The sequence below is a fragment of the Heterodontus francisci genome, chromosome 33 (assembly GCF_036365525.1).
Source record: "Heterodontus francisci isolate sHetFra1 chromosome 33, sHetFra1.hap1, whole genome shotgun sequence".
Lineage (NCBI taxonomy): Eukaryota > Metazoa > Chordata > Chondrichthyes > Heterodontiformes > Heterodontidae > Heterodontus > Heterodontus francisci.
Genome location: NC_090403.1, coordinates 29,782,169 through 29,795,749, shown reverse-complemented (window position 1 = coordinate 29,795,749; position 13,581 = coordinate 29,782,169). Strand labels below are relative to the sequence as shown.

General features: G+C 43.3%; 1 protein-coding gene across 5 annotated transcripts in view; it reads right to left on the bottom strand.

The window, feature by feature from the left end:
• Positions 1 to 3,851, bottom strand: part of adam11 (ADAM metallopeptidase domain 11) — a 214,786-nt gene extending 210,935 nt beyond the window's left edge. For all 5 annotated transcript variants that reach the window (XR_010969060.1, XM_068013258.1, XM_068013255.1 and 2 more), the window contains exons 1-3: positions 3,775 to 3,851; positions 3,268 to 3,446; positions 2,606 to 2,682 (exon numbers count right to left, since the gene is read on the bottom strand). Coding sequence is in view for 4 of the 5 variants with exons in the window: in XM_068013258.1 (XP_067869359.1) it covers positions 2,606 to 2,682; positions 3,268 to 3,446; positions 3,775 to 3,832 (314 nt within the window). In the remaining variant the exon portion in view is untranslated. The remainder of the gene's footprint in view (positions 1 to 2,605; positions 2,683 to 3,267; positions 3,447 to 3,774) is intronic.
• Between the last annotated feature and the right edge of the window lie 9,730 nt (positions 3,852 to 13,581).

The following is a 13,581-nucleotide window of genomic DNA, read 5'->3' as shown; positions in this document are numbered from 1 at the left end:
AGAAAATTACAACAACGTTTTAAGTATCGCAAATGAGTTCAAGATTTGGCTTTTACAGGCTCTTGTTTTTTTTAGGGGGCTGCACAATAGCAGAGCAGCAATGCAAAGTGAGGCAGAACAGAGGGATGCAGGGGTGCAGACATCCCCACACCCACCCTCCCTGCCCCTCTGAACCCCACACTCTCACACTGCCCCCACCCACTCCCCCAACTTCAGCAAGTTCTGATCTCAGACAATAGTAGTCTGGCAAACTGCTGAATGGAGGTCAGGAACTTCCCTCTGGAGAAGGAAAGGAAAACTGATCAGTTATTGCTGGGCTGTTGTGGGTTGTCTCCTCATCACTGAGCAAAGAGCAAACTTGACAGAAGCCCAGAAGCAGGCTGTTGGATGACCTCCTGGGGGTTCAAACTGCATGTCCCAACAGTAACAGGGGGACTGGAGAGAAAATAGAGGAATTCATATCCTCAATGTGAACAGGCTCTCCTGAATAATATTTCAGTGTACTCTATATTCCATGCACACTTTTTGAACAGAATATGCTACACAAGTTTAAATCTTCAATTTGAATAAAATGTTTAGCTTAGAGCACTGCGTAAATACCAATTCCACTCAGCACACAGTTACCCCAGAATCTCCAATGCTGCCTTCTCTCAACATATCGTTGCTGAAATCTTTCCAACATTGCTGTAGCATTTCCAAGATTCTCTGCTCAATGAACAATCCAAGTCCCCTAGAATTTATAGGAATCTCAGTTTATGAGTGAACTGAGTAGGGCTAAAAATGGCCAATATTGAATCACCAGCCCATTCACACCCTGTCTGAATATCTTATCCACTAAAGTTAATTGAAAAAAAGTGAAAGAACAATTTCACCCCCCAGTGTCTTGTAAAACTCTAAAATACTATGGGACTTATATGCATCTGTCCCCATAGCTCCCAGAATTTTATTTATTTATTTATTTTTATTTAGAGATACAGCACTGAAACAGGCCCTTCGGCCCACCGAGTCTGTGCCGACCAACAACCACCCATTTATACTAACCCTACAGTAATCCCATATTCACTACCACCTGCCTACACTAGGGGCAATTTACAGCAGCCAATTTACCTATCACCTGCAAGTCTTTGGCGGTGGGAAGAAACTGGAGCACCCGGCGAAAACCCACGCGGTCACGGGGAGAACTTGCAAACTCCGCACAGGCAGTACCCAGAATCGAACCCAGGTCCCTGGAGCTGTGAGGCTGCAGTGCTAACCACTGCGTCACTGTGCCGCCCTAATGATGGCAAGGATTGGATTATGGGTCAACCAAAATGGTGCACATGTTAACCAGCCTCTGAAAACACCCTTACAGCACCCTCAGCTCAGCACCTCCACAGTTCACTCCCTGCTATGTTTCGATACTTGGGCTATTTGCATCCGATATCAAGAGTATTATAATGACTCACAGTCACTAAGCTAGTGCTGTGAAATAAACTTGAAATTGGCTGCAATCAGAACATTAAAATAAAAATTAGAAACACAAAATTTGGAGGAGGAGCACATTTGATGATCATCTAATTGTTGGATGCAATCCCATTGCCCTATTTCCCCCTTAACCGTGTAAACCTCCAGACATTAGTGGCTGAATTTTATTCTCCCACCGCTGGGAGCGGCGGCGGGCGAACAAAATGGTGGCCCGCATGTGCGGGCCACACGCCGCCGTGCTGCTGCGATCTACTGCGCAGTGGATCAAGTTAATACACCAGTCGGGCCACCCCCTTTTCCCCAATCACATGGAGGGGGTGCGCTCTGCGACGCCAGCCAGAGTGTCAGCCACCTGTGCGCAGGTGCTGGCGCCATTTTTGAAGAGCAGCCAAACCTGCCACTAAATTTAAATAATTAAAACCGTATCCCCCCCCCGAATACACGGCAATAAAAAGCATCGCCCCCTCCCCCAAATAACACTTACAGACAATAGTTGCCTTCTCCCCACCCCCACAAAGGACTTACATGCAAGACTTGACCTTCCCCCCCCCCACTACCAAACTGTTCAACGTGCAGAGGTCACCGCCTCGCCCCCTCCCCTATACTATTAATGCACATTTGACCCTGAACCCCGCCCCCCACCACTACACTGAAAATCCTAAGTAACCCCCTTCCCCACCTCAGTGGCACCAACTTTCCCTGGATGGGAAAGTGAAGGCGTGAGTGCCGGCCTCCACTCAGAAGATCCCAGGTAGCAGGTAAGATCACTGACAATTTTATTTTAATGTATTCATTTTCTTAATTTATATATTCAATGTTGGGTCCCGTCACCCAGCGGCGAGGAGGGGGTCCCGCCACAGAGCCTCATCGCCGCCAGGCCTGGCACTCCTGCCGTCGGGCTCCATGACAGGCCGCTGCTGGTACAATCTTCCGGAACCTTCTCCCCCCGCTACGGATCCCGACATCGGGACCTCAACAAAATCCAGCCCTAGGAGTGTGATTAACTGATTTTAGTTTAAAAAGGAGCTACTGTCACTTAAATCGAACAGAACTCCATATAGTTAAACGTTTCACTCTTTTAGCTCACCAATCTCACTTCTGACATTTGCCTGATGTTGACAGTTCTGAATACAATACTCACTGATTCAAGTTCAGGTCCAAAACGAAGGATGAACCGAATGCTTCTATCAGGAAGCTTGCTTGTGCAAGGTGAATAAACTATAAAACAAAATGGACAGTGCTATTAAGAAATGACAATCTTAAAAGTACCCCAGCAGAACTTTTTTCCCCAAATATTTAGAATATGAATTACTCCAAAATTAATGTATTTTTCTGAACAGAAGCATATAGTATGTCTTTTTTTTTAGTGTTTTACAAGTATCCTCTGCACTGAAAGAATTGTGAAATGTAGCTAAACAGCTGAGAATTTGAACATATGTATTGGGAAACACATACTGGGCAATAAGGAGATGGGGGAATCTTTCTGCCTATTGTTTTAAATATGATTTAATAAATTAACCTAAGAAAGAAAAATTCCGCAAGGAGACAACCCTGAACAGGCTCTGTACACAATGCTGCCCTTGTCACAGCACCATTTAGCCAGCGTATGAGCTTGACCGCAGTGACTGCTACTGAGTTGGTATTCCCGGCTGAACTTTGCCTCAACCCTCAATTCACTTTGCACAACACACATTTTCTAAAACATAAAGTCCAGACCGGTTCTAAAATGTAAATAAAATACTATTAAAAAGGAGCTTTCACTGTTTTTAAAAATGTTGACACAGAATGCTGCATTAAACCTACATGAGAAGCAGTGCTGTTGTTATTTCGGATTCTCGTATTCAGCTGCTCCTGTTTGATTTCCTCCCCTAAATGAACACTATGGATTAATCGCTGAGGTTTGGTGGCTTCTTGTAAAACAGACTTGTCGTTCCACCGTCCCTTCCATGCAGTCCCCGTCCGTATCTCGGCTTTAATAAACCCTTCAACAATAATAATAACAGTGAAAAGTTGAGTGCAAAAAAACGAAGGTTTCTGATTATGGATCGATTCTCACATTTGAATGCAAAGTGTGACTAATGTTAAAAAAGCACCCAGGAGGCGACGCCGTGTTGATGACGGGTGTTGTAGTGTGCACTGCAGAATTTCTGTTGATGCAGCAGCCGCATTGAAAATAATGGACGAATTGCAGGGTTCAAAAACACCAGTGTAAGCTAAATTTCGCACCAAACGGCGGGGGGAAAAACTGGTGCATTGGCATTTATCTGAAAAGCGCCAATTTTCAAAAGAAAAATAAGTGCACTTGCTTACCTGTAGAACAAGTGAGGTAGAAGGATGCAACATAAATCCAAGACTGCACAAGAGTCATGGTTTCATATCTCTTGCACCATGTAGAAGCTTAAGAATACTTTATGGTTCTTATAAAAGGTGATGTTGTGAGGATCTGCAGAGGGGCTGGAACCTGTCTATCATGGTCTCGCAATCTGTTCCATCAGCAGCTCGATGTGTGAAAGGGAATGAGATTCTTTCTCATCTCGCTCCGAGTTTATGGCACCTGCAACATTCCAGCTCAATGCAGCAGTCTGGTTAAAGCCAGCCTACATCCCAGTATCATGCAATGAGGAAGAATAATGCCACTACTGTTTATTCTATTCTCAACCATGGGAAGTCAGGCTACTTGGTTCCAATCAAAATGCAATACTCAGATAAGCTGCAAATCTGGTTGAAGGAGTTTCTTTTGATGCTCCGTCATAGATATATTGCTAAATACAGTGCGCCCACTATCAGGTTTTTGATGTGATGCTCGATTCAGCAGTTATTAAGATTGTCCAAATATGATCATACCAAACAGCACTAAAATGTTTAGTCCCCATCTCTTCAGAAATGTTTTGACTTTGCACAAGCTGCAATCGCGATTAATTCAAATCATTTATCAGAATCTGTAACTGGAAAACTGGGACTTAGTAAGCAAAACGTCAATAGTCACCTATATTTATTAACACGAGTTTTATTCGCGGGGGTTGGGGAGGGGGTATTGGGGGGGGAGGGTTGGGTGGTGAGTGCTGAAGAACTGAAGGTTTTCCTAGCTTCTGATGAAGGGTCATCGACCTAAAACATTAACTCTGTTTCTCTCTCCACATATGCTGAGTATTTCCAGTATTTTCTGTTTTTATTCCTATCCCGTGACATTTCAGGTAGTTTCTTGATACCATTAATTGAAACAGGCTACAAATTTGGGACGGTGTAACCCCAAAATCCAACACTAACGCAGGCATTGGCAGTAAGTGATCCAACAGGCCCTAAGTAGCCCTTTCACTGGAAAGGAATGGGATGGAACCATTCCCTGGAACCATTCTCGTAAATCTTTCCTTCGCCCTTTCTAAAGCTTTCAATTCTTCCTAAAGTGTGGTGTACAGTATTGGGCACAATACTCCAGTTGAGGCAGAACCAGTGTTTTATAATGGTTCATCATAACTTCCTTGCTTTTGTACTCAATGCCTCTATTTATAAAACACAGCACCCTACATGCATTTTTAACCACTTTCTCAAATTGCCCTGCCATCTTCAACAATTTGTGCACATATACCCCCAGGTCCCTCTGCTTTTCTACCCCTTAATAGTACCCTTTATTTCATATTGCCTCTCTTCATCCTTTCTACCAACCTCACACTTCTCTGCAATAAATTTCATCTGCCAAATGTCTTCCCATTCCACCAGCCTGCTCATGCCCTCTTGAAGTCTATCATTATCCTCCTCACAGTTCACAAGACTTCCAAGTTTTGTGTCATCTGTAAATTTTGAAATTGTGCCCTGTACACCCAAGTCTAGGTCATAAATATATATAAAGAATATACGTCAGGAAGTGGTCCTAGTTCCAACCCCTGGGGAACACCACTGCATACCTTCCTTCAGTCTGAAAAGAAAGATCACCATTACTTTGTGCTTCCCATCACTCAGCTAACTTTGTATCTATGCTGCCATGTCCCTTCTACTCTATGGGATTCAACTTTGCTGGCACTTTATCAAACTCCTTTTGAAAATCCATGCACACCACACCAACTGCATCACCTTCATCAACCCTCTCTGTTATCTCATCAGAAAACTCAACCAAGTTAGTTAAACATGATTTGCCTTTCACAAATCCCTGCTGGCTTTCCTTAATTAATCCATACTTATCCAAGTAACTGGTAATTTTGTCTCAGATTATCATTTCTAAAAGCTTTCCCACCAAGGTTAAACTGATTGGCCAGTAATTGCTGGGTTTATCCTTACACCCTCTCCTCTGGCACTACACCTGTATCTAAGGAGGATTGGAAGATTATGACCATTGCCTCTAAAATTTCTACCATTACTTCCCGCAGTATCCGCAGATGAATTCCATCCAGTTTAAGTACAGCCAGTCTTTCTAATACTGCCTCTTTATCAATGTTTAGCCCACCCAATGTCTCAACTATCTCCTCTTTCACTAGGACTTCGGCAGCATTGTCTTCCTTGGTAAAGACGAATGCAAAATACTCACTTAGTAGCTCAGCCATGCCCTCTGTCTCCATGCGTAGATCCCCTTTTTGGTCCCTAGTTGGATCTATCCCTCCTCTATCTTTTTACTATTTATATGCCTATAGAAGACTTTTGGATTCCCTTTTATGTTAGCTGCCAGTTTCTTCTCATACTCTCTCTTCACCTCACCTCTACTTTTTCTTAACTCTAACCAAATAGATTCTGTCCTTGACCCCTCTCGGACACCCTCTCTCTCCAGCACAATATTTTCCTTAATTGATACCATAGATCCATCCACCTTTCTTTTCTTCGCTATCTTTCCGAATCACCTTGCATCCAGGAATATTTAGTACCCAGTCCTGCCCTTTTTTTGAGCCAGGTCTCCATTATTGCCAAGTGGCTATCTGTGCCTGCAGCTCACCAACCTGATTTACCATGCTTCATGCATTTTCAAATATGCATTGTAAATGTAATTTGACTTTATTGACATTCCCCCTTCCTCTGACCCCACCCAATACCTTGATATTTCTTATCCTAATGCTATTTGTTTATCCCAATCCATTGTGCACCTTGTTTCTCTTTGCTAATGCAACATCCTGGTTTACATCCCCCACCAAGTTAGTTTAAACCCTCCCCGACATCACTAGCAAACTGCCCTTTGAGGACACTGGTCTAGAGGCCTGCTACCCGATCCGAACCCAATGGGACCCGACGACATGTGTCGGGTTCGAGTCGGACTGGGCCCATCTTCCAGGGCCGACTTTCGGGTTCAGGTCGGGCCGAGTCCAGATCGGGTCGGGTCAGGCCAGATACACACGGTAAGTGCTCTGCTGGCAAGTATTAAAAAAAAAAAAAAAAAAAAAACTTACCTGAGCTGGGATTCTGGGACGAAACTGAGTCTGCGCAGTGAGCGAGTGACGTCACTATGATGTCTCACGCATGCGCTGCAGCTCCTTGCAGGTTTGATGTCAGGAAGGTAAGTAAAGGGATGGTTGGGTTGGGCCCGGGTTGGGCTGAGTAGTGGCGGGTTCGGGTTGGGTCAGGCTCGGTGCAAAATCGGAGGGACTCGGGCCGGGTTGGGCCCCCTATGGTTCGGTCGGGTTCCCTTTCCCGACCTAAAGCAGGCCTCTACACTGGTCCCAGCTCTATTGAGGTACAACACACCTGGAACCTGCCCCAGAACTGGTCCTATTATCCCAGGAATCGAAAGCCCTCCCTCCTGTACCATCTCTCTAGCCATACAGTCATCTGCTCTATCCTCCTATTTTTATACTCACTCGTGAATGGCACTGGGAGTAATCCAGAGATTACTATCTTTAAGGTTCTGCTTGCTAGTCTCCTTCATAGTTCCCTAAAATCTGCCTGCAAGACCTCATCCCTCTTTCTACCTACGTTGTTAGTATTGAAATGGACCATGACTGCTGGCTGTTCACCCTCCCCCCTCAGAGTGCTTTGCAGCCGTTCAGTGACATCCTTGACTCTGGCACCAGGGAGGCAACATACCGTCCTGGAGTCACACCTGCGGCTGCTTTTACTCTCCAGAACATTCAGTGCAAGAGTAGAGACTGGAGTTTAAATGCTGCAGTGTGCTTGTTCCCATCAGGGGGCCCTCTAGTGGTTAATTACACAATATGCGAGAATAAAGATATACCATTTCCGACACTGGGCAACCCAGTATCTTCCTTATGGGTTGATTAGACAAGGCTTATCATTCCCAGTAGCATGCACGATAACAGAGAGCTAAGAACAGTATTTATAATCTTAATTATTACAATAGCATATCAAAACAGCAGCACAGAAAGAATGCCCTGTACAATTCTTGTGAGAGAAAAAGGCAGGATCATGCCTCCTTCCCAGCTATTTGAAGATAAAAATTAAGATAAAGGATGTCAAACAGCTTCATTCCATACTTAAATAAAGCAAATGGCTACCTTCAAGAGTTTCAACAGATAAACTTTCGTAAAAATCTGGAACAAAGATAAGCAGGAGCCAGAATTGGGACAATGGGTGAAATCTTACCACCTTAGTCCTTGCAACAACAGTGGGACATTGTTGGGTTTGGAACTCGACACTCTGCATAGCTCAGCCAGCAGTTGCGCTTTACTAGAGCAAACAAATTGACATCCCACCTCGAGGCTCCCTGACGAATTAGGGAGGCTTGTAATTAATGGGGGCTGTAGGAAATGTACAGCAATAATCATGAGCAATTTAATCTTCATATAGATGGGACCTATCAAATTGGCAAAGGTAGCCTGAGGATGAGGTCATAGAGTGTATTAGAGATAGTTTCTTAGAACAATATGTTCTGGAACCAACCCAGGAGCTGGCTATTTTAGACCTGGTAATGTGTATTAACCTCATTGTTATGACCAGGTGAGAAAGGGGTCTAGGATTCCCTCTCAGCCTTCACCTGCTCTTACTGTAACAGGGTTTATTTTAAACACACCGTTTTTTTTAAAGCTTCTCCCTTAGTGAATCCTCATTCACTGCTTTCCAATTGTAAGGCAAAGAAACCAACCAAACAGGTTTTCTTAGGTTTAAAGAAGAAAGGTTGAACTTTATTAAACTTAAACTCTAATTCAGTTAACGCCTGCACGACACACCCACACTAGTATGCATACGCCATACATACATGCAGAAAAGAGGAGAAATAAAGTGGAAAAGTTTGAGGCAATATCTGAAGATGGTTTTGGTTACTGTTCTTTGAGCTCACTGTAGAGTCCTTGATTGTAGGTAGGTCTTATTTTTCGTTGGGGCCCAGTATTCTTCTTAAACCTTGTTCGATGTAGGAGACTTTTCTCTCTTGAGGTTCCTCAATGGGTCCAGAGGCTTGTGAGAAAGAGATGGGAGCAGACAGGAGAGGTCTTCTCAGTCCAGGAGCAAACAGTCTTTTTCTCACAAGCTGTTTATACAATTCAAAAAGAATCAGGTTGCCCAGCAGGTTAGTCATGTGACTAGCTGGTTTGACCATGTCTTGTTTGTGGATTCGGCCGGCTTAGCAGTCATCCTGGAATGTGAGCTTCCTCACCTTCAATGTCTGGTGATCAAAGTCCATTATGGATTGAATGTGCCAGGGAATAGTCCTTTGTCTCCGCAAGCACTGTGTTAGTATGTAAATATTCTTTCCAGCCATGGCTGATCTGTTTAACAAGTCATTTCCTTGCTCCAGCAACAGTTTAAAATCAATGCTCATATGCCAAAATTAATATGCCTCATTCTTGGCAGGTGGGGTTCTGCATGGCATCATCGTAAGGGATCCTCTGGTCAGAATGATCATAACATGATGAATTTCACATTCAGTTTGAGGGTGAAAAATTTTGGTCTTAAACTATTTTTTAAAACTTAAATAAAGGCAATTACAAGGGTATGAAAACAGAATTGTCTGAAGTGGACTGGGAAATAAGTTAAAAGGTAAGACAGTAGAGAAAGCAGTGGCAGACATTTAAGGAGATTTTCATAGCTCTCAACAAAGATATATTCCATTGAGAAAGAAAGACTCTATGAGAAGGATGCACCATCCGTGGGTAACTAAGGAAGGTATGAAATTGAAAGAAAAGGCATACATTGCTGCAAAGATTAATGGTAGGCCAGAAGATTAGGAACATTTTATAAAACCAGCAGAGGATGACTAAAAAAACAATAAAGAGGGAGAAATTAGAGTATGGGAGTAAACTAGTAAGAAATATAAAAACAGACACTAAAAGCTTCTACTAATATATGAGAGTAGCTAAATTAAGCACTGGTCTCTTAGCAAATGAGACAGGGGAATTAATAATGGGAAACAAGGAAATGGCAGAGCCATTGAACAAGTATTTTGTATCTGTCTTCACAATAGAAGACACAAAAAGCATCCCAAAAATAGTAGAAAATCAAGAGACAAAAGGGAGGAACTTAAAATAATCACAATCACTGGAGAAAAGTACTAGGAAACCTAAAGGGAATAAAGCTGACAAGTCCCCTGGACCTGATGGCTTGCATCCTAGGGTCTTTAAAATGTGGCTGCCGAGATAGTGGATGCATTGGTTGTAATCTTCCAAAATTCCCTAGATTCTGGAAAGGTCCCAGCAGATTGAAAAACTGCAAATGTAACACCTGTATTCAAGAAAGGAGCGAGCCTATAGGCCATAATAAAAAAAAATGCTGGAAATACTCAGCAGGTCTGGCAGTATCTGTGGAGAGAGAAGCAGAGTTAACGTTTCAGGTCAGTGACGCTTCATCAGAACTGCCAGTCACTGACCTGAAACATTAACTCTGCTTCTCTCTCCACAGATGCTGCCAGACCAGCTGAGTATTTCCAGCACTTCTCATTTTTATTTCAGATTTCCAGCATCTTCAGTATTTTGCTTTTATTTTAGAGACTATAGGCCAGTTAGCCTAACATCTATCATTTGGAAAATGCTAGAATCCATTATTAAGGAAGTAGTAGCAGGAAATTTAGAAAATCAGAATGCATTCAGACAGTCAACATGGTTTTATGAAAGGAATATTGTGTTTGACCAATTTATCAGAGTACTTTGAGGATGTAACAAGAAGGGTGAATAAAGGGGACCCAGTAGATAGGTTGTATTTGGATTTCCAAAATGTATTTGATAAGGTGCCACATTAAAGGTTACCATACAAGAGCACATGGTGCTGGGGGTAATGTATTAGCATGGATAGAGGATTGGCTAACTAAAGGGAAACAGAGAGTCCGGATAAATGGGGCATTTTCAGGATGGCACTGTAACTCGTGGATTGCTACAGGGATCAGTGCTGAGGCCTCAACTACTTACGATCTATATTAATGACCTGGATAAAGGGACCGACGGTATTATAGCCAAATTTGCAGACGATATAAAGATAAATAGAAAAGCAAGTTACGAGGAAGACAAAGGACTGAATATTTCCAGCTCGCGGAGCTGCCGCAATATTTAGCGTGGCGGCTCATTTATATGGCCGGGGTGGACCGCCCGCCCCCAATAACACGGAGGGGGTGGGCGCTCCATCCCTAGCGAGGGTGTCTGGCATCACTGCACAGGCGCCAATTTTAAAGGGCTTCCAGCCCTTCAGTTTAATTTTAATTTTTAAAGTTACAGGAGTGATAAAATTAAAGTGTCAAATGAAATAAAAGTTTCTATCCCTTCTCTCACCCCCCAATAACTAAACAACTTACTAATGCCCTTCCCCCCACCAAAAACATTCCTTAGCGATTCTGACCTTTCCCCCGCCAAAGTTGTACCTTCAACCCCTTCCCACCATCCCCTCCACCAAACGCAATGATTTTGCCTGCTCACCACCCCCACCCTGAAAACGTACATGCTCCCCCCTCCCAACCAATGTTTTGCCTCGGATCTCCGAAGACATGGGAGTTCCAGCAACCGACTGGAATATTGCAGCAGGAAGGCCGGCGGCAGCAGGTGAGTGCTTTATTCATCAATTTGAATGTATTAACATATGTAAACTTGATGCTGCCACTAAGCGACCTCGCTGTGGCTGGTAATATGGGGCGGGGCCTTCCCAGCATCTAGGCCCGTGGCGGGCCTCTCCCGGAGGTATTTTCTGGGCCCTCCCGCCAAGACCCCCAATATTGGGGGCCTGGTAAAATTCAGCCCTCAGTGTCTGAAAAGAGATATAAAGTGAGTGGGCAAAAATTTGGCAGATGGAGAAATAGAAAATGTGAGGCTGTCCACTTAGGCAAGAATAGAAAACCTGAATATTATTTACATGGAGAAACTACAGAATGCTGCAGTATAGAGGGATCTGGGTGTCCTTGTACATGAATCACAAAAAGTTAGCATAGAAGTACAGCAGATAATTAGGAAGACAAATGGAATGCTGGACTTTACTGCAAGGGGTATGGAGTATAAAAGTAGGCAAGTCTTGCTACAGCTGTACAAGATATTGGTGAGACCGCACCCAGAAATTGTGCAGAGTTTTGGTCTCCTTACTTGAGGAGGGATATACATGCATTGGAAGCAGTTCAGAGAACGTTCACTAGACTGATTCCTGGGATGAAGGAGTTTTCTTATTAGGAAAGGTTGAGCAGATTGGGCCTATATTCATTTTTGTTTAGAAGAATGAGAGATGATCTTTTTGAAACATAGAAGATTTGAGGGGGCTTGGCAGGGTAAATGCTGAGAGGATGTTTCTCCTCAAGGGGAAATCTAAAACTAGGGGTTATAGTCTCAAAATAAGGGATCTCCCCTTCAGGACAGAAATGAGAAGGAATTTCTTCTCTCAGAGGGTTGTTAATCTTTGGAATTTTCTTCCCAGAGAGCAGTGGAGGCCGGGTCATTGAATATATTTAAGGCTGAGTTAGACAGATTTTTGATCTATAAGCGAGTCTGGGATAATGGAGGGCAGGCAGGAAAGTGGAGTTAAGGCCACAATCAGATCAGCCATGATCTTATTGAATGACGGAGAAGGGTCAGGGAATGAGTGGCTGTCTCCTGTTCCTATTTCTTAAAACGTTATGGCGCATCCAATCTGTCAAAGGAAGGATTTCTAATTAAAGGGACCATGACATAGGTCAGGAAAAACTCACCAGCACTTCGATTTTTCGGCCTGCAGCAATTACAGCAATGGAGAAAAGACCTGTGAAGGTTGGATCCCCACACCTACCATGCGCTTCCCTCCCTCCCCCCCACCACAGGGTCTCTCACTCTTACCTGGAGATTCTGATAAGGGATCTGAAGGACTGCAGCGAGGTGAACTCTCCCAAGGACGGGAGGAAGAGGACATCTTCTCCAACCAAGCAGGTATGGATAGGAGCAACTGAGGAAGTCAGCAGCAGCAGTGTGGTCCCTTGAACCTGGGGACAGTGCACCAAGAGGATCTAGGACTTCAGGAGGTATGACAGGTGAGTGGCATAACACTTTCACATACCCAACCCCACACTCTGACTTGCCCAACATTCTCCTGCATAGCACACCTCAGGACAACACACATTGCAGCTCCACTCATTCCTTTCTCTACAGGAACCTCACATCCCCATCTGAGCAGCCTACACTCATACTCATCCTATCTCCCTTTCGCATGCATGCCTCAGTCACCCTCCTCATGCAGCATAGTGTTATATTTTGCTTTATAATGCTCCTGTTAAGCATCTTGGAATATTTTATTATGTTAAAGGCGCTATATAAATACAAGTTGTTGTGAACCTAGGAACTTCCACTTGGAAGGACTTTACAGTTCTTCCATTTTTAAACTGATCAATTTTATGGACGAAGAGCTATATTTCAACTTTTATTTAAATGATTTTTCACAAAATGATGTACTAGTCAGTGTACACGTCATGATTAAAACTATACATTTCGAAGATTAAGAGCTCATGTTTGACAGAAGTGGTTCTCTACAGTATGTAAAAGAGGATTAAAATCAAGAAAGCAATTTGTACTCTGTCAAAAGAATGACATATACAGAACTTGTTCACGAAATTACTTTAAAATTTTGAGTTTTCCAAACCAGAAAACTATTGAGCGGTTGAAGCTGGTACTAATGCAAACGTCAAATTCGATTCATTTTTAAGCAATACCAATGAATACGCTACAGTAGAAAAATCTGAAAAACGAGGAAAATGTTCTATACGCATATTGAAAATATGGTTCATCCAGTGCACTGTCAATTTAATGCAGCCTATCT